The sequence below is a fragment of the Ceratotherium simum genome, chromosome 22 (assembly GCF_057802395.1).
Source record: "Ceratotherium simum simum isolate JZ-2026a chromosome 22, ASM5780239v1, whole genome shotgun sequence".
NCBI lineage: Eukaryota > Metazoa > Chordata > Mammalia > Perissodactyla > Rhinocerotidae > Ceratotherium > Ceratotherium simum.
Genome location: NC_141921.1, coordinates 10068300 through 10089070, shown reverse-complemented (window position 1 = coordinate 10089070; position 20771 = coordinate 10068300). Strand labels below are relative to the sequence as shown.

General features: G+C 48.2%; 2 protein-coding genes across 4 annotated transcripts in view; both read right to left on the bottom strand.

Annotated features, from left to right (window-relative positions):
• The window catches only part of AGBL4 (AGBL carboxypeptidase 4), a 1245941-nt gene that overhangs the window by 228989 nt on the left and 996181 nt on the right, over positions 1 to 20771 (bottom strand). The window lies entirely within an intron of this gene.
• The window catches only part of BEND5 (BEN domain containing 5), a 48743-nt gene that overhangs the window by 13687 nt on the left and 14285 nt on the right, over positions 1 to 20771 (bottom strand). The window contains exons 2-4 of one of the 3 annotated variants that reach the window (XM_004438526.3): positions 19341 to 19474; positions 16842 to 17226; positions 594 to 742 (exon numbers count right to left, since the gene is read on the bottom strand). In XM_004438526.3, the coding sequence (XP_004438583.1) occupies positions 594 to 742; positions 16842 to 17226; positions 19341 to 19474 (668 nt within the window). Of the gene's footprint in view, positions 1 to 593; positions 743 to 16841; positions 17309 to 19340; positions 19475 to 20771 lie in introns of all 3 variants that reach the window. The other 2 variants (XM_014793818.2, XM_014793817.2) reach the window with 2 other exon arrangements.

Below are 20771 nucleotides of genomic sequence, written 5' to 3'. Positions count from 1 at the left end.
CTTGTTTTCTTTCATGTTTTTTTTTTTCAAGGGTCTTACAAGAAAATCTGAGGAGTTATGTGGTCCCAGGACTGTGGGCTAACCACTGCTAAATACACAGCTTGAAAGCAGCTTAGGGACAAGGGCATGTCTCATCCACCTGTGCATCCCTAGCATCTAGCACAGGGCTTAGGACACACAGACACTTCGCAATGGTGAACGAAGACATACTGAGTTGTTATCTGCACATCAGACATCTCATTTCTAGTTTATCTTATAAATTTTATGCATCTGGTTTCACAGGAGGGTAGGCCAAGTTTCATCAAACTATCATTCTTTTTTTTAATCTTTCTCACTAATAATCTATTTTAAAATGTCAGTTTAGTTTTACAGTTGCTTTGGCCCAATATTTTAAAAAAAAAAGAGGGAGAAAAAGAGAAAGTCCCAGTAAAGCTCCACTAGTTACAACACATGAATTCTGGAAACAGTCACTCAGGGCTGGGCCAGAAGGCTGACTGGCCAGGCTGGGTCTCTGAAAGCTCCCACCAGACTCTCCATCTTTACTCTGACTAACACACACTTGCAGGGAAGCGATATCGAGCTTGAAACACTACCTTGCCATTGTCTAGGATATACTTGTCCATGACAGGTGCAGGAGCAGGGTAATAGGACGACGTATTTGCTTCCTCACTGAAAGTGCTCCGTAACTCCGGCTCGGGCTCGAGACATTCTGACTTTACTTTTTCCAAGTCAATGGCGGGACCTAGGCAGTTAAGAAAAGAGATCTGTCTAGAACTCCAAGGAAAATAAAAGGCAAATATTTTTAACTACGCATCTATCAGCACATAGTGGCACAAAAAAAATGCTGGCTTATTTTCGTCCATTGGACTATACTCAAATGATACGAGGTACGAACACCATGAGGGGAAAGAGGGAAAACTGGGAGACGAGCCTGGACTAGACTCTAAGCAGGAACGGGAAGCAGTCTTCTAGGGTGTTACTGTCTGCACGGAAATGCAGGGGACTCAGCTTCCGGCACAGGGAAGAGGTCCTGTCAAGACTGGGTGGAGAAGGGGTGGCAATTTCTGCAATGCGCCAATTGTGTATTTGCCAAAAACCCCATCTCTGCAGCCTACAGCGGAGCAGGCTGCTGCAGAAGAACAGAGAGGTTAGGAAAGCAGTGAGGAGAAACATGAGGCCTCCCTTCCCCAAGACCTAGTATCTGGACAGGAGCACTTCAACCAAGAAACTAAAATACAATATAGATTAGGCCCCTGAGTGCCTGATCCAGCAGCTACCCTGATTTTTATTTTAATGCAATCAACACAAATTACGTGCAGTTTAAACAGAGAAAGGAAGCTAGATAAATGGTGGTGGTTTCTACAAGGGATATTTTTTTCCTCCATTAGCTTTTAAAGATTATGGACTATTTTTTAAATCACCTATTGTGTCTTGATTACCAAAAGGCAAAGAAACAGGATGAAAATGAGTAAATAAGGCGAATGCCTTGATTAATTTTTGCAGGAGAGCAACTCTAAGGCCAATGGAGAGTTTAGCATCCTGGAAATCCCCCCTCTGCAAACACTGCAGGAGTTGACTGGGATCAGAGATTTAGCTACTGTCATAGCAGGTCCCTACGGCTGTGCATATAACTTAAATAACTGATGAATTTCATGGTCCCACCTTCTCTTATCCCAACCATGTGGACAACACGGTACACAGCTCTTTGTACACATACTAAAGCCCTGACCAACAATTTGGTTGCAATTCTATGTTCAACTGCCACATCCTAGACTTTGGCTGGTGGCAGAGAAGGTACTGGTGATTTTGTTACTAAAATTCCTCATGACAGGGCTTCCCAGAACAAGAATATCATTCCTGAATTGCTGGCATCTGCCATCTGCAAGACAGAATCTCTGTAGTCTCCAATGATTTAAGCACGGGCCTTGCACACAGCTGAATACAAGATGAGTGGGAAGCAGAACAGTGCAGATGAAAAAGCATGGCTCATCTTGGTGGACTGAGTTTAGATCCCCTTCCTGGCTCTGCTGTGTTTTACTCGCGTGACCGCAGGTGAGTAAACTGTAGATGCAGAAGCTGGCAGCCTGAAGGACTGACAGCATACTCATCGTTCTGACAGCATCTCCCAACAGTGTGACACCTATTCAAGGGCTGGGCCTGGGTCTTATTCTTTTCTTTGTCCCCAGCACCTGGCACTGAGTAGGTGCTCTCTGAAGGTTTGCTAAATGGATAAAAGAATGACAGCAATGAATGAACAATTCTAAAGTTTCAGAAGCAAATGCCCAAGTTTCTCCTCTCTCTGTGTGAGGTCTCAGGTTGAATTTCTGAGACACAAACAAACTCAAGCGGAGCATTTGAGTTTTTCTTAGAGCAGGGATGAAGTAATTACTTTGGTTTCCCCTCAAGGACATGGCTGAGTTGGCATCTGAGGTCTCTTCCTGCTCTGATGTTCAGTGACAGGAAAAAGGAATGGGTAGAGAGCAGGAGGTCTACGCAGCCAGTGGCTCATAGGCTGTCTTTGGCAAGATGGTGTCCCTCCTCTAAAGCCTCCTTTTCCTTCTATGAGGGGAAGATGTTGGACAAGGGAATGAATTCAGTTCACCTCTGACGTCAGTCTGGTTCTCTCCATTCGTCTCCACGATGGCTGCTCAAGAGACCTCCACATGACCATGTCCTCCCCTGCTTAGGCTCCCCATTACTCTCAAAATTAACTTGCACACCATAGCTTTCTGAAGGCCCAGAACAACCAGCCTCCTCTCTCCCTGTGATGCTCACTTCTCGCTCTCCCCCTATGCTCACCGCTGCACAGGTACGCCATATGCTGTGTTGTCCCACGCCACAGCTCCTTTGGATGTACTATTATCTGGGCCTTGAACACCACCTCATCTGCCAGCCAAGCCCCAGGCCAGATTTCAGAATGGAGCTCAGGTGTCTCCTTTGTGAGCCCTTGCTCTGATCAGTACCAGGTAGGGGGTCTCTACATTGTAAATACTTCCAGCAAATGTTCGCAGTCATCTGCCTATCTGCCTGTCGTCCACATTAGCCTGTGAAGCTCTTCAAGGGCAAAGTTGCACCCTCTTTACGATCTTGGCACCCAGCCGAGTGCCTGGCACACTGCAGGCTCAGTAAATTCTTCAAGACATGAGAGGTGGGGAGAGAGTTGGTGGGGAGGAAGAGACTTTAACAGGCTGGGACAAAGATTCTGAAATAAAGCTCTGCTGCTGAGTTGGGGTGCTTGGGGGTAGGGGTGGGTGGAAGCTGTTCTCAAATATCTGTAACCTTTTTTGCAGCCCATGAAGTAGAAATTAGGGCTGTTAAGTAGAAATTGAAAACATCTAGCCAGAACGGACAATTCAGATGGCTATAGAGGGACGTCTAAGGGACACCAGAGGGAGAGAGTCACCTCTCCAGCTCCACCCCCTGCTAGGCCCCTCCCCATAGTCAGACTACATTCCAAAGTGGCCTGCCTAACCCTCTCCACACATACACCATTCCTGCCTGCTTCCCAGTCTTCGCTTGTGCCATTCCCTCTGTCTGGAACAGTCTACCCCCACAGACGTGCACTTATCCAAACTCTACCAGGGATTTAAGGTCTGACTCAAATGCCACCCCCTCCATGAGGTGCCCCATCCCTCCAAACAGAGGCGAGTAATTCTCTCCACTTCTTGGCTTAGAATGTGGGGTCAGAGAGACTGGGGTTTAAACTCCGGGTTTGCTGCTTGCTGTTGAGGTGAGCTGTGAGCTCCCTCAGGAAGCTGAGCTCTGCCCTCCTTTGGACTCCCCCCCATAATAATCGGATGCACTCATTTGTTTCTCTGCCTGTCTACCCGCTGGACTGTGAGGCCTGAGGGCAGGCAGGGACTGTGTCTGTTTATGTCCAAGACCAGGGCTCAGCACACTGCCTGGTTCAAATTCTATCCTCAACAGATAATTTACACATCAATAATTGCCTAACCTCTCGGACCCTGTTGCCTCACCTGAAAGGAGGAATGACAACAGCAGCTTGGCAAGACTGAAGATTAAATCAGTTAACCATATATATGAAATGATTAATCCTGAGTCCGGCACAGAGTGGCTGCTCAGTAAATCATGGCTCGCCCCCACCGCCCCTCCCACACACGGGCGTTATACTTGGGTGCTCAAGCTAGTCCACTACTCAACCGCGGCTTCTGTGAGCCCCAAGGCCCAGCACAGGTCCCACACAGAGCAGGTCTTTGCAACCCACAGCACCCCCACAGGCAGCACGCTCCCCTGTGCTCACGCCGCTCTCCTCAGGGACTGAGAGAGTTTTGTCAAATACTGAGGCTATTGTCCTGGGATCTTCTGCCTCTCAAGGAAAACTGTTTCCTAACATTCTCGGTCAGCACTGTTTAACAGCGCGGGTCTCTCAGGTGTTAGCAGCGCGCTCTGTAAGAGCCTCCTCCCTCGGCATTGTATACAGAAGGGACCTGGTGCCTCAGCCTCAGCGAGCAGGGCAGGCCAGCCAAAGGCACATCTTGGAGACCTGGGTGTGAATCCCAGCTGCATGACCTTAGACAAGTCACCTCACTTCTCTGAGCCTCAGCTTTCCTACCTGCAAAATGGGGATTACCAACAGCCACCACGCCGGCTGACGATGCCTCTGGAAGAGGCTAGCACTGAGGCAGGCACAGACGGAGGCTCAGAAAATGCAGATGAACGAAGGAGTAAATCAATCAATAAAGCGGGGTGTTTAGTATTACAGAATCAGAAAGAAAAGGAACAAAAACATGTGGTTTCTTTGGGGAGAGGAGGGAGGGCCCTAGTGCTTTTAATTTAAGAGGGGAAAAAAAACACTTCATTGCAAATTTTGTCGGCTCCACTCCCGATGTTGGCAATTTACATCTCATTACAACAAACGCTTCAGATTGCTGTTTTGCTTTTAAAAATTTCTGAGGCATTGTTCTCTTTCAAACACATGTGACTAAATTAGCCAAAATAATAAGCACTTGCGCTAAGAGACATCATTGTACGATCTGGCGCAGATATTTTAAGTAACAAAGGAACTTTTTTCACTTTCTGTGAAGAGTAGGAATCAGAAAAAGGCCTTTTGATCCACTTCAGGTTTATTTTGGGGAAAATATACCTTCCATGGAGAGAAACCTCTCAGCTGGGTAAAAGAAGCTTTTCAAAAAAAGTATAAAAGGTGGTACTTGTCCTTTCATTCAGTCATTCATGAACGCGTTCATCACACAATCCCTGACTGCATACCAAGAGCCAGGCCCTGAAAGAGGCACGGGGGACCCAGAGACAAATAAGGCAGGCCCCAGTTCTAGAGAAGCTGAGAACTGAACACGCGGAATACTAGTACACTGAATACAAACAGCTGTGATTTGATGGACAAGTACTGGAGTTCGCGTTAGAAAACCCAGTGCAAGTCCTGGTTCTGTTATTTACTTTTCCTCTTTAAGCCCCAGGGGCCTCCTCCATAGAATCGGAATCATGGCACAGAGTAAGGGGCTTGGTAAATGTTTGTTGGCACAACAAACAAATGAAATTATACCATTCTCTGTTCTTTTCTAGCTGAAATTGGACTAATGCTGTTCTCTCTGAAAACCTTTCCAAAAAACTAATGCTTATGCAGCTTCCAGGAGATTCAGCAATCACCTATTTCTTCAAAATACATATATGTTTGGATACTAAATACCATTTCTGATTTCTGCTGAAACAGAAAGGCTAATAATGTTAGATTTTTCTTAAGAAGCACTAAATTCTTCCATTTACTTCTGCAAGTGAATAGGAGGTATAATTCTAGTTTCCTCCTCAACACAAAGTGAATCAAGTCCAAATTCTTAACCACACACAGAACACCAACCGTGGCACAGAGGCATGCTGGATGTGGTAGAAAAAAGATGATCCCACTTTGTTGGACCTGAGCATGGGAACAGCCATGTAACAATGAAGGAGGTACACGAGGGCCTTTGAAAGAGACAGGGGAGACGACCCAGAGCCAGGCAGGTGGCTCCCTCTCTGTGGACCTCACTGTCCCCTCCCAAAAGGCATCAGCCACTCTCACCTGCTGCTGCAGCTATGCATCTGTTTCTCAGCCCCATTATGCTTCCAGTGAGGGTAGGGACAAGTCTGGTCTCATTCCTTCAGTGAGAATCTACTAAGCACCTACTAAGCGATAGTCCTGGGAGGTGGCCTTGAGTGAGTCACAGTCTGGCAGTGGAGAGAGACAGGCAACAGATCATGACCACGCTGTGTGGCTGACGGGGGTTAGAACAAAGATTGGGACCAGAAACAAAAGGGGGGTGCTACACCTGGAGGGGACGAGGAAGCCTTCAGAAAAATTGTCACAAACTTCCGTGCTGGGGCTTGGAGGACGGAGGGGCAGGAGCTCATTGGGAGTGAAGGGCTGGAGCGGGGTGGTTATCCTTACACGGGGAAGGCAAGCAGCACCTAAGTGAGGCTCACTGACTGACCAGCAAGTGGAGAGCAGGATGATCGCACAGGTTTGGGGAGGGAGAGACCACCACTGGCTCAGTGATCTTGGAAGCCTTCAGGGAAGAGGTGAGCTCTCTGATGGGTAAGGAAGGTCCGGGGCAGGTGGAAGCGCAGCCAGGCAGGGTGATGGGGTCATAGTGAGCAGCGGTGCTTTGCCCTCTCCCTCTTCATGTTCTGAGCGCCTTCTGTGAGTGACGGCTGGAGCAGGCTTTGCTGGGCAGAGGCGGGGTAAGGCTGCTTTGCTAGCAGTCCTGGACTGGGCGAGATCCCTGGAGCTCATGGATGCTCCCACAGTGGGTTGGTCCCTCAGGGAGTCAGAACCACAGAGAAGCAGAGCTGGAATGGACTTGAGAGAGCCCCCTCTCCATGGGGGAGAAGCCCAGCAAGAAAGGGGTGGCAGGAGTGGGCCCAGGTCCCCAGCCATGGGGGTCAAGGTATCTTCCCAGCTTTGAGGAACTGCAGATGCCCATTTCATGCAAATGACGTATTTGCTTCTCCCTGAGGGAAAGGTGACTGACACCTACTGAATGTCTTCTTTGTTATATAGTTTACATCAAAATATCTATTGTTTAGCTTTGTAGCACTTTTCACTCCACTGTCAAGTGACGATTTGTTTAACATCTCCCTGGCTGGAACAGAAACTCCAAGGACAGCCGCAGTCTTGTTCACTGATACTCCAGCACCCAGCACAATGTCCCTGGCACACTGAACACTCATTAAACATGTGTTGAATGAAACAAGTTAATCCTCATGGCAGTCCTGCAAAATAGATCTTATCTCTGTAGAGGCTCAGAGAGGTAAAGTAATTCACCAGAAGTCACACAGGTGGTGAGTGCTCCAATTCAGGGTTGTTGGACTCCAAAGACTTGCTCTTTCCACTACCCTACACCTCAGCTAACTGCAAATCTCCCAGGCTTCTCATGTAATGCCCACTCTGTGGGACCCTCTCCTCGTCTCTGACCTTCCCTGACTTCCCCAGGGGGTCCAGGAAGAACTCCACAATCGTGCAGGGGGGCATTGAGGAGAAGGACGTGTCACCAAGATTCATCTCACCTCTAGGAGCTCTGAGTCTATCCTCTGCCAGTGGGTGGCCAGGGAAAATCAGGCTGGTTCTTCATCTGTGTTTCTTCTATCTGCCTCCCCGCCCAACTCTCTGGGCCCAGACAGCATCCAAATGGCAGGGATGTGCAGAACAGCATGGGGAAGCCATGGGAAGCACTGAAGGCCCCACATCTACACTGAATGCTTGTGAAATGGCCTTTGGTCCTTGACCAGAATTGGCTGGGCTGGGGGGCTTGGAGGGCTGTGGTGGCAATAAGTGGGGTGGGCAGCACAAGATTGCTGAGGGGCTGCTGTGGGGCACAGTGAGCAACTAAGGGCAGGAGTTATGGGGAGGCAGAGTTCCATCACGCGGCTGACGTCTCCCAACCAAATCAATCCATGACCTTGGCCTTGCTTGATTTCCCCTTCAGGCCGTGAGCCCTTCCAGAACAGGGACCATCTGAGATTCATCTTTGCTAAATGGTTGTTGATTGATTTGCCTGGTTCAGAGGAAAACGGCAACTCAGAGGTTGAGAGACCATACCCAGGGTCACTCCAGTGCGGAGGAGCCCACGTACCACCTGCAGGAGGGGTAGGACAGTGTCTAGCTGCCCTCATCTACCTCTGCAGCCTCATCTCTCCCTCCTACCAACCTCTTCACTGTGCAGTCCAGGCAGAAACTACTTGCAGTTCCCAAATAAGCCAGCCTTTCACACAACTCTAAATCTTTGTTCAGGTTCTCCTATTGTCTGAGATGCCGTTTACTTCCTCTTTATTTGAATAAATCTAACTTGTTCCTGATTTTGGGGCCCTCTTCAGCCACCTACAGCACCCTGCCCCAGCCATGTAAGGCGCCTTCTTCTATATCCTCTCCTAACACCCTGATAAGCCCAGGAGCCCAGCATCTGGCTCACACTGCATCCCAACTGTCTGCTGATGGGCCTGTGACTTCTTTAAGGCATAACAGGGTCTTCGCTATTTCAATTCCCTGTGCCCAGTGCAGAACCTGGGAGAACAGAGGAAGAGTCCAATAAATGTTCCCCCACAAATCATTTCCCTACAGTCAGAGCCATCCAATAACGGAAAGAAGCTGCACTGGAAGGCAGTGAGTGAGCTTCCTATTTCTAGGGGAATGCTACAGGAGGCTGGGTGATCACTTGGCAGGGAGGCTACAGAAGCCTTCCTGTCCTGTGTAGGAGGCTGGACTAGGTGCACTCTGGGCTCCTTACAGGACTAAGGCGCTGGGACTCTAAGAATTACTTTCAACCAAACTCAGGGCACCGCCAGGAACAGCAAAGGAGGGAATGACCAGCCTCTGGGCCCTGCTGAACCCTGGTGGCGAGACTGATTCCGTCCATCCATCTTGGCTGAACACTAGCCTTCAACTGCTTCATGATGATTGATTTGTTCAGATTCCACGTGGCATAGGCATGTCCCATTCCCTCTCTGATCCTCAGTTTTCCCACCTACAAGATGGGGGTGAGAGGTTGGATTGGGTTCTCTTTAAGGAGATAATTTCTATAAAAACTCTAGGAATTTTCTGGTTGGCATCTTGAGACCCTATAGCTTGGCAAAGCTTAAACTATGAAGGAATGGTGGGGTCTTAAATTAGGCAGGAAACATCCCAACCAATAGTTCAAGGGTCCAGCAGTCTCAGAAGCCACTGCAGTACACAAAGGAAGTCTAATCATGAGGGCAGACAGGAGACATGGCCACTGCAGAAGCACAAGCCTGAGTGCCTGTGTGATCAGACTGCCTGATGCCGGCGGGGGGGGGGGGGGGGGGGGGGGCAGACAGACCTCAGTATGAATGGTTCTACCATTTCCTGGTTGTGTGGCCTCAGGCAAGATACTTAATCTCTCTGAGCCTGCTTCCTCATCAGATGATCCTATCTACGGCTGAGGCTGCTGTGTGTATGAAAAAGCACCTGGCGTCAGGCCCAGAGCCTGTGTGCAGAGGCCAGCCCCTGCCTGTAAGCACCCTTTCCCACCTTTCCCACCTCCACTCCTCTGACTGGCAAGTCCAGCAGAAAACAAGCCTGTCACATGGCCACACCGAAGCCAATGACCGGCAGGCACATTCCTATTTTGGCAATGGAGAAAAGCCCGGCAACTCCTGCAAGTTTGGCTGCCCAGGCAGGTAGCAAAGGAGTTATCCTCCTTTGCTAATAGGAGTTATCCCTCAGCCCCATCCCCACTGTCCCAGAAAAATGAACTCTAGGGGGAAAGAGGAAGGAGGGTCCTGGACTCCTGCCTCTCTGAAATTAGCTCTTAAAATAATCCAGGATGAACTGTGGCTAATTCCTACTTAGTCAACAGTGCAAAAAGTCCTTCAAAGTGGAAGATGACCTGTATGTTTAAGAGAAACAATTTCAGTTCTCACTGTTAGCTCTTCCCCTGCCATCCAAGTGAAGCAGGCACAGGGCACAGCGGTTTTGGCCCTGCTCCAACACTAACTGAGTGGCTGGCAGGTTGTGGACCTCCCGGGCCTCACCTCTGTAACAGGATATGAAAACGTGACCTGACAGGATGTCTCTCGCCCATCCTCTCCAGCTCTCTCTCGAAGCCTAACTTTTGTGAGCGCTCCTGCTTACTGGTGAGAATGAACTGAAGGCTGAAGGAGATGGAAAGAGCTTTGAGATGAACAGGCCCCAAGAAGAGAGCCTGGGATAAAGAAGAAATTGAGCCATGACCAGTGATGTCTGAAGAACTGAGGGGAGTCAAAAGGAGTGGTTGAGGACTGGAGGTGGGAAGATGGAATCCTGTCCAGGAAAGTGGGTCGGGGAGAATTCTATAAACTATAGACCAGTGAGCTTGAAATCAAGTCCAGGCGTGTTTGTAAAATGGACTATTCAAATATGATTTCTGAGGACTTACAAGGGGAACTAGCAATCTCCAGGAGACATAGGGTTGACCAAAGATGATGATATGCCAGACAACCCCATTTGTGCTCTGCTGCAGGACAATGCATGTCTATGATGTGCCACGCATCGTGCACACATTATCTCATGTGGATCCTCAAATGATCCTGCATCCTTCATGTTGGACCCACTGAGCACTGACTATGTGCCAGCCCCTGGGCAGAGGTCTTTACATGCATTCGCTCCATTTAATCCTCTTAAGAACCATATGATTGGTACTATCTTTGACTCTGCTTTACAGATGAGAAAACTAAGGCCCAGGAAGTTAAGTAATTTCCTAAAGTAACAAGACTAGACTGTGGAAAAGCCAGGGTTCAAAACCCCAGTACTTCTGACCTCAGGGCCCATGCCGGTTCTTAATCGCTGAGCTGGCTCTCCTGCCTGTATGGGGTAGGCATTAAGATATCCATTTTACAGGGGAGAAAGCAGAGGCTGAGAAGGGTTAAATCACTTGCTTGAAGTTGCACAGGTAATGAATCAGAGAGCTGAGATTCAAACCCAAGTAATCTCTGTTGCCAAAGCCCGGGCTGCCTCCAGCACAGGGGAAAGCCAGCAGGAGGCATCTGGCTGACATTAGCTGCCTTTTCAAAGGCACCATCAGAGACCTGTGCTTAAAGAATCCAGCTCAGACAGCAAAGGATTTTAAAGATCAAAGCTGGTATTTTAACAGACGTTGGACAGAACACAAGGCACGAGCGCAGAGGGGAACAGAGGTGACAGAAACTCAGCTCTAAAGAGACAGATTTGCAGGCCACAAAGGCTTTCTCCTTCTTCAAAAATTTCAACCAGCTTGTGATCTGGCCAACCAGGACGTTATCTCTTCTTTTTGCATTCTCAATGGAGATAATAATCCTTACCTGGCCTTGCAATAAGGCTACGGGAATAGCCCAACAAGATAAAAATGTCAGGGTGCTTTGAAACCTGTAAAGTGCCATGCACATGTGAATTACCATTATTGTTCTTATTATCTATCCCTCTTCTGGTCAGAATTCATCATTTCCACCTACATTTCCTGACAACGCACACACAAAATCTAAACCATCATATGCCTCCCTCCTGCAATCACAGTACTTGTTTTGTTCTGCCTGGTGTCTCGCTGTGTACATGTCTGTGCTCCCTCTGAACTGTGTGTGCATCTTGAAGGCAGGGATTACGTCTCCTCCTCTCTATTCCTCACGGAGCCCTTTTGACAAGCCTTAGTTGAACTAACAGTACCTGAATCACACTAAAATGAATTTAACTACCTAAGAGGTACTTACAGTGCTAAAAACTGAGGAGATTTCTAAGCCTTGGTCTTTGACCTCTAAGAACAAGGAATCTAGCTGAGGAGAAACCAAGAGATCCTGGAGTTTACTCCTCTGCATACACCGGAGTTCACCCTTGGAACAGGCTCTCTGCTGTTCTGCTTCCCCTCATCCCTTGGAATTCTCTGAGTCTGCCAAGCCCCAGTTTAATAAACACAGCTCTAACCCCCGTCTTGTGAATGTTTAAAAAAGGGACTGTCTTGTTCATTTCTATACTCCCAGCACCTAACACAGCCCTGGCACAAAGCATACTCTCAAAAAATGTTTGTTGAATGAATGAAAGAATACATGAATGGATATATACACAAATAAATCTCTACTTTATAAATTAGAATATCTTCATCTTCATGCTTTTTGGATCCTCAGCATTTACTTCTTTGGGAGAGGGTGGGCAGGAAAGGGCAGAAAAGGAAAAAGAGATTGGCATTTATTGCACATTTACAATGCTTCCTCATTTAATGTTGACACTGTCACAGATGTCCTGAGAGAAGGGACTCTCAGGGTAGGAGGGTGAGGTTCCATCCCATCAGAGAGGGCTGCTTCCCATGCTAAGATCACAGAAAAGGAAAGTTCTGTTTTACAGAAAGATGTCCTTTGGAGGGGGCAGAGGGGTCATCCCCATGTCGGCAACAATGAAGTCCAAGGACTAAAGAGGGCCATGTGGGGCAAGGGCCTAGAGAGAAGACAGGACCAGGTGTCAGGAGGCCCTTCTGGGAATAGGCCAGTGACATTTTCTGGGCTTGTTTCCTCATCAGGAACATGAGGGCAACAGCTTATACCCTCTCTAAGTTCTTTCACAACTCCATGACTCCACATTCTAGAGAATCTTTCCTGTTAAATCCATCTTGTGTTTATTTGTCAAATGAATGAAAGAAGAATGAATAAATGCACAAATGAAGAAGTGAGCCATCCAGTGAAGTCTCTGAAACACCTTATTATGCCATCTTGCTGCTGTCCCCCACCCTTCCTCCCCAACCTCCACAAGGTGCACCACTACAACTCCTGGCTGTTAGGGGACCTGCTTGCCACTCTGAGGTCCCTAGCAGGCTCAAGAGGCCAGGCTCCTGCTCTCTGCCCGCTCCTATCCACCGTGTGCAAGACCCCAATGCCTAGAAGAGTCAGCAATGATTCTCCCTGGCAGGGAGCCTTCCTTTTACAACAGAGCATTTCCTCACCTATTGGCCTCTCGTCTCTGAATCTGCCTACTATAGTGTGGATGATCCAGTACCAACGCTGGATAAAGGCCCTTGAACTGAGTCCATGGGCAAGGTAGACAGGAGAAAATATGCAACAGCAGGCCTCCAAGAGCAATGCTCAAGCCAGGCCCAGGGGGCCTAGGATGGTACAGCCCAGGCCAAACATCACCCCCAAGCCAGGATGTGCTCCTTAGAGGGCATGTGAAGTGGAGAATCAGAGAGGGTCTCTCAGTCATTTTCTGCCTGTTCTTTGCCTTGTTACAGGTTTCTTGGCGTTATGTATGGGTCAGGAGATATCACAGCAGGGGGGTGTCTTCCCAGACTCACCAAGAGAGAGTTCCACCTTCAAATACTAGCCCCTCTCCCAGAACTCATTACATTGCATCTTAATTACATGCTTACATGTTTACCTCCATCACTACCCCCTCTCCGACTTCCAATGTCTTTGTCCTCTTTGTAATTCCCCAAGTTCCCAGGCTCAGAAAGCATATGGTCAGTCTTAGCTGACTGACTGAATGAACAAATGAACAAACATATACCTAACCCCTTTTATCTCCTATAATAGAAGACCCTGAGAGGAAGAGAAGTTAGTTAACCCGCCCAATGTCATATAGCCAATTACGGGTTGGGGGAGCCAGAGTTAAAAACCAAACTAGACCCTGTCTTAGCCCCTCCACTAAATGGTGTGGAGGAGGAGCTAACAGTAACTGAGCATCAACAGAACACCAGGCACGATGCTGTGTGTCCCAAGGCTGTGAGGGAGATATTATTATTTCCATTTTACTGATGAGAACACCAAGGCTCAGAGAGGTGTGCTCAGCCTCGATTGCTCCTCACTCTTCCCACCTGCTCACTCCTGCCTGGATAACAAAAATTCATCCTTCAGGCTCCAGCTTAGAAGTCATTTCCTTCAGGAAGCCTTTCCTGATCTCCTCAAATTCAGTGGGTGCCTTTCCTCTGCTGTCCCACAGCCTGGTGTGCTCTTGCCCCTGTGGTGGCATTTACGCACTTGGCTGTTACTGTGTTGGTGGCTATCTCGCTCATCCAACTTTGAGCTCCTCAAGGACAGAGGGCAGGGGCTGTATCTTAAATATATCCAACTCTTACCACCTGGCAAAATGCTGGTCACACAGCAGGAGGCCAGTAAATACTTGTGGAAGGAAAGAGGGAAGAAGGGAAGGACGCAAAGAAGGAAGGAGGAAACAAGGTTCCTGAAGCCACAGAGTAGGGAGGTGGGGAAGATGCGGTTTGAATCCAGGCCTGCTTGGTTCCAAAGACTAGACAAGACTAGACTAGATCCATGAAGACGAACAACCTCCCCTTAGGATAGAGACCTTTTTAATATATTCTTGTGGATTTGTCTTTGAATTTGGCACATTATCATTCTCTGATTAACAAGTGCTTATCAATGGACTTGAAGCTTTCACAGCTCAGGGACATGGGAGTGACTTTCCCAGACTCCCATGGCGCCTACAGCATAGGGTACTGCACACGTGGGTGCTCCACGCAGACTTGTGGCTTGAGCTGATTTATAGTCAGTCCAACCCACTGCGATGACCATAGTAACTTAGGTCAGGGAAGAGCCTGCCACTGGCCCTCATGATGGCATTCAAGGCCTGTGGGATGGGAGAGCCTGGAAGATCAAGACACGAACTACTACAGTTGGGGTCAAGTTTCTCTAAGTGTTTTAAGACTAAAGAGGTACATCTTGATGTAAAATGCAGAGTGTCTTACTGCCCCAGAGGTTTAGGAGTGGTTTCTGGAGTTTAAACTTAGTTCATGGTCATGCAAAACAGGCAGTTTCCCTGGGCATTGAAATAACTGTGTGGAGAGTTTATGTTGTTATTGTGCTTCCCCCCCCAAGAAGTTTACAAAGGGTGTAGCACACAGAGCGCAATGAAAGTAAAAATTATTCAGTTGAAGACCAGGACACACTTTTTCTCTCTGAAAATTCCAGTTCTCTCCCCACCTTGACCCATCCCCCACTCTAAGACCAACACAGCTTTCGCAGATGTTTACATTTAGAGTTTCTCTTTAAGATTTTATTTTGATAAAGAATTATAATCGCTTTTTAAGTTGCACACCACATGTGATCTTTAGGTCACTGGCACCTCCATGGGCTATGATTTGGGAGAATGGCCAAGGCTGAGGCTGAGCTGAGGAGTGGGGAAATGACCAGCCTAGAAGTCAGAGGACTCGGTTTGAGATGCGCTCTTCCTCTACCTCTCCAAGTGACTCTGGGGAAGTCCCAGACTCGGTTTCCTCCTCTGTGACAACGGCATGAGAAGGCTCTCCGCTGACTCCCTGAGCCATCCTGAAGATCTACTGAAGCCTTGGGGACGTAGTTTAAAGTAAAGGCATCTATAAACGTAAGGTAGGGTAAGAGCACATTATCTAAACATCAAAAAGGAATGAGGTTGGGCTTAGCGGTTAAGCGCACGCGCTCTGCTACCGGCAGCCCGGGGTTCGGATCCCAGGCGCGCACCGACACACCGCTTCTCCAGCCGTGCTGAGGCCGCGTCCCACATACAGCAACTAGAAGGATGTGTAGCTATGACGTACAACTATCTACTGGGGCTTTGGGGAACAAAAAAAAAAAAAGGAGGAGGATTGGCAATAGATGTTAGCTCAGAGCCGGTCTTCCTTAGCAAAAAGAGGAGGATTAGCACGGATGTTAGCTCAGGGCTGATCTTCCTCACAAAAAAAAAAAAAAAAGGAATGAGGCTTTTCATATAAATCTTGTATCTAGATAATGGAAACCTTCCTTCTTAAGTACAAAATTGTATTTGATTTAAACTTTGGGGATAGAACTTGTGTTTCTAGACTAGCTTACTCCCTTTTTTAGCAAAGCACAGTGACACAGTGTTATTAGCGGCTGTCCTCAGGGGATGTGGAGGCTACGAATTTGTGTTATACTGATTTCCTCAATACCCACTGGCCTCTATCTTTTCCAATTCTGGATTCTTGTATTCTGCAAGTGTTTCTGTCTTTTCCTCTGGTAAGCAGTCTTTTCTCCTGCTGTCAAGGCTGCTGCCTTTCAGATTCCCAATTCTTGCTTCTAAACCATGTTAGACGAGAAAACCTAAAAACATGGTTTGTTAAAATTGGGTGCGATATAAGAGCCTATTAAGTTCTTCTAAGCAAACCAAAGGAGTTCTATACATCTTTATATTAATTGTCCTAAGGTTGTATGCATCTCTGCTCAAAAGCTTTTTAATCTTCCTCATTTCTACCAAAATAAGTCCAGACATCCAGGCTGGTAGTTTTCAAGGCCTTCAGTCATCTCTCCTCAAACCACAGTTGCAGCATCTCTTCTTAGTATGCTGCAGGTGTTTTCCCACACTCAGTGACTGCTCCACTTAGCCTCCTCTTGCGCCTTAAAACCCCACCCACCCTTCAGGCCCAGTTCAGGCCCACCTTCCTCCTGAAGTCTCCCTCAGTTACAAATAACCTCTCTCCATCCTTTGAACTCTCCTATCATTTTATGTGACCCCTCCCACGGCATTATCACTTTCTGACTTAAGGTAACACACTCTTTTAGGATCACGTCTAGTTCTCTTTACTATCCTGAAACCTCCTTGGAGAGGTGTCCATAATCCCTTGCTGAATCTCTTGCAGAATGCATGACACACGAGTGGTGGCAAACACTCTGTCAGCTCTAGTTCCCTGAGCACATTTCTCAATGTCCCTCACTGTGTTCTGGATAGCACAGGCTGCTGCCTTCATCAGTTCCTCTGGGCTTCCCTGTGGGAGGGAGTGGCTCTACATTGGGTAAATGCTGAGCCAGGTCTCCGCCCTTCCCTAGCCTCAGGGACACTTGGCCTGCCTCTCCCTCTTGTTCTCCTGGAAGAGGGGCTGCGCAAAGCAAAGCATCCCGCCCCTGTGGAGTGGTAGGTGGCCTGCGGGGGCACTCACCACTGCCTAGCCTCAGGAGCAGCACGTCCTGGAGCCTCCGGTTGAGGTCGCGGAGCTCCTTCATTTCGGACACAAGCGCCCCGTACTCCTTGAGCTTCTTGGCCTGCTGTACCAGCTGCCTCCGAGTCCGCTCCAGCTCCTGCTGGAGGTGGCGCATCTCCTCCTGCTGCTGCTGGTAGTTGCGCAGCAGCTCCTCGTACAGAGCCCGGGGCACGACAGCATCCTCTAGACTGTCCATGTCCTCCGTGCCCGGCGAGGCCTCCACGAAGACCTCTTCTGGACACGTGCTGTGGCCCAGGCTCAGGCCGTTCTGCTTCTCCAGCCGGGCCACCACTGCCTCGATGCTCTTGTGCGCCACTTCGCTCGGCTTCCGGCCCTCAGGTCTCTGTGTAGGACAACGAGAGTCAGTTCAGGCAAGGGCAGCTGGGACTTTCTTGGACTGCAGCTCAATATTTCCCCAGACAATCCTAGAATCACAGAACCACAGAACATCAGTGCTTGGAGAAACCTGTGCAAACACTTAATCAAAGCCCCTCATTTCACAAATGGGGAAACAGAGATCTAGAGTGGGGAAGGATCTTGCCTAAAGTCACACAGTCACTTGGTGGCAGAACCAGGACTCTGGTCTCCTGGGCCAGCACTTTTTCCATTCCGTCATTCTGCCTCTTAGATGCATGTTATACTATGACCACCTGCCCCAAGTCCCCAGCCCCCTGCCCCGCTCCACCCACAGTGCCAGGCAGTGACTTGCTCACAGGGGGTGTTCAATGTGTATTTGTGGAGAATCAGTGAGAAATCAGGCCAGACCAAGCCATCCCAGGGGAGTCACCACTCAAATCTTTTCAACAATAAAACCATAAAAGCCAAAAGAAAGGCAGGCGGGACATTCCATCAAGTAACCTTTTCCTCAAGAATGCTTTAGCTGGGAAGGATATAAGAACCCTAACCTACTCTAATCTAGGGCAGGAGCCATGTCTTGTTTTCTCTGTTTCTCCACTGCCTACTTAGAAGTGGCACTTGGCAGGGGCTTGAGAAATGTTTACTTAACTGAAAAGATCAAAGAATGCTGGTTTTGGAAGCTTCTTCAGTTTAACTCCCTCATTTTACAGGTGAGGAAACTGTGGCTCAAAGAGGGAAGGACTATACTCAGGGTCACACAGTGAGCTACAGACATCACCAGACCCAGAATCTGGAGCCCAGCTCCCAGCACCAGGCTCCCTCCCCCACATCTGCCAGGCTCTCCGCGGACACTGGCCAACCTGAAGCTCAGCAAGACAGTGGACACAGAGAAGACAGCTCACTGAGAAGAGAATTACCCACGACTACCCAGGGGTGGGGGTTTCAGCCGCCTGAGGAAATTCCAGCTAAGTGGACAAAGCTTCCATTGAGGGGGAGCGAGAGTTCAGGACCAACTGAATTCTTCACCCAGGGCAGGAAGGCTCAGAGCTCTCCCGACTGGGGATACCCGTGGGAGGGGCAGACGACTGAGGACACAAGATTCCGGACAACTTAACTATGTCAGGTCAAGCCTGCCTTAACCTCTCACTAAGTTTCTGGAAATTTAAGGAAAAAAACAAAAAACCATGACTCTGAGATTGAGTTACATGACAAAATCCTATCCTGTCATTTTATCAACAGGGATAAGGAGCTGCTAGTCTAGATGAATTTATCCACTAAAATTGTAATGATCACTTTGGATATCTGTCTGCATCACTACACTGTGAGACCACCAAGGGCAGGGACCACATCTGCCTAATCTCCATGACCCCAGGGACCAGCATAGGGCCAGGTCCACAGCAGGAGTGCAATGAATGCACGAACTGCATCTTTTGGACTATGCCTTGGGAATGTCCTTCACTTTGCATCCACAATCAGACCATAGTCGGTCAATGCAGAAAGAACCCTTCTTCCTTTCCCCTTCCTCTAGGGTACCCATTGTACAGAAAAAAACATCTGGCTTGTTGAACAAGATTTTTAGCAGGTTTACAAGTGAAGGCTGGAGACCACGTGAGGCGCACACCAAAGGAAATGCAAAAGTTTTCTTCCAACCCAGGGTCCCATAAACCCCATTTTGTGAACCTGGGACACCCCGTTTCCTAGTGAGTTCACCCTTAGCCGTTCGGGGCAATCTGATAGTGACCGGCTCTGAAGTGCTGCCCAAGAACAGCTGCTTAATGTTCCTGGAGCTCAGCAGTGACCTCCCTAGAGCTGTGGGCCAGAGAGAAACGCACTGTTCCAAGCCCTTGTGGTGATGACACTGCACACACAGTGCAAACAGGACGATGCTGGTGGCAAAGCATGAGTAAGGGCTCCCTGGAAAGTCGGCCAGCAAGGCAAATGCATACTAGCTGGCCCAAGACTCTCCCAACCTGAAAAAATCATGGCCTGTGACACGAGAGGACATTTATACGGGGAGAGGAGGCCAGACTGGAATTCTTTAGCTATCAGAAATCTGAAAATGCTCCCACATAATTCCAAAAAAAGAAAACATTTTGTTACCTTGATGTGTCTAAGCTGTAAATCTTCTTCCCCATAATCTTTAACCTCCCCATCTTCTTCTACGTGACTGAGAGAAAGTTTGGGGATTTTTATTTTCTTCTGCATCACACTGTTTTCAAGGTCAGATTTGTCTTCTAAAATGTATATCAAGAGAACAAGGTTCATTATGAGTCAAAACGCTCAAAATGCCCATAACCTCAAATGCTAGAGAATGATTGAGGCCAGACCAGTTAAAAAGGAAAAGCAAACAAACCCAAGGCCTGTTCCCTCCTGCCTGCAGGGCTCCTCAAAGCAGCAGTGCAGACCAGACCCGTGATCACAGGAAAAGCACAGCCATACAAAGTGTGGAAACAGTGTCCAATGAATTTGCTTAGGGGTTTCTCTAAGTACATTTTAAATGGTGGCCTTTTATGGAATTCTAGAATCTTGGAACTGGAATGGCCCTTAGATTGCTATCTGGTCTAAACTTAACTAGCCCATGAATCCCTCAACAACTAACATCCTTCTAAGCCAAGAGACCTCCCAGGAAAACCTGGTGGGTTTCTGCCAGCTTAAGTACCAGTAGGCATGCAAGGGACGATAGCTCTTATGGGGGTAAAGCCTTAACTGGAGCCGAGGTAGAGCCCACCACAGCCCGGACACAGGACAGGCTGAGGTAAGACAGATATAGGAGGAGTGACGAGTAATAGTTGCCTTTTACTGGTATCAGATCACAGAATAACAGAGTTTGAGGGGTCTCAGCAACCAACTGGTCCAACTTTCTCATTCTACTGATAAGGGAACTCAAACCCAGAAAATGGAAGGGGCTTGCCCAAGGTGTGAGTCTGAGGGAGAGTCAGGAGGGGGAAACAGGTCTCCTGCATCTCACCCAGTGCTTACACATACTGAAGCCGCTACAAACTGTAAAGTGCCACAAAAATACAAAGGGGTATGATTTCTCCTCACTTTCTCATTCTCTAAGCTCAACTCGAGATAATCTAAAAGAGAATTTTTTTCTCCTGAACAGATTTCAAACTTTATTTCCCAGATCTCTCTCTCCCTGTAGATGTCAAGAGTAAAAATTCAAACAGGAGAGTCCCAGAGGTAGAAACTTGAACCTACTCTGGAACTGACTCCTTGTGGTAAATACTTTGAGGTCTTGTTTTCTGGGTTTGAACTAAGACTGTGGGAACTACTATTTCTTATACTCCTCAAAGGATCCCATTGCCATATCCTAAATGCAGTTTCCTGCACGTTGCCCCATGCTGGATGTGGCACATGGCCCGGTAGCTGGTTAAATCCAGTCTCAGAGGGTCTTTATGTGTAAGTGTGAGTCTATCTGCACACGTGGATGTGCGTGTATTAAACATGCTCTTACACTTCCCTCAGGCCAGGTTTCTCTCCCCACAACTTGTTAGTAAAGCTGAGAGAAAGCTTATAAGCACATAACTA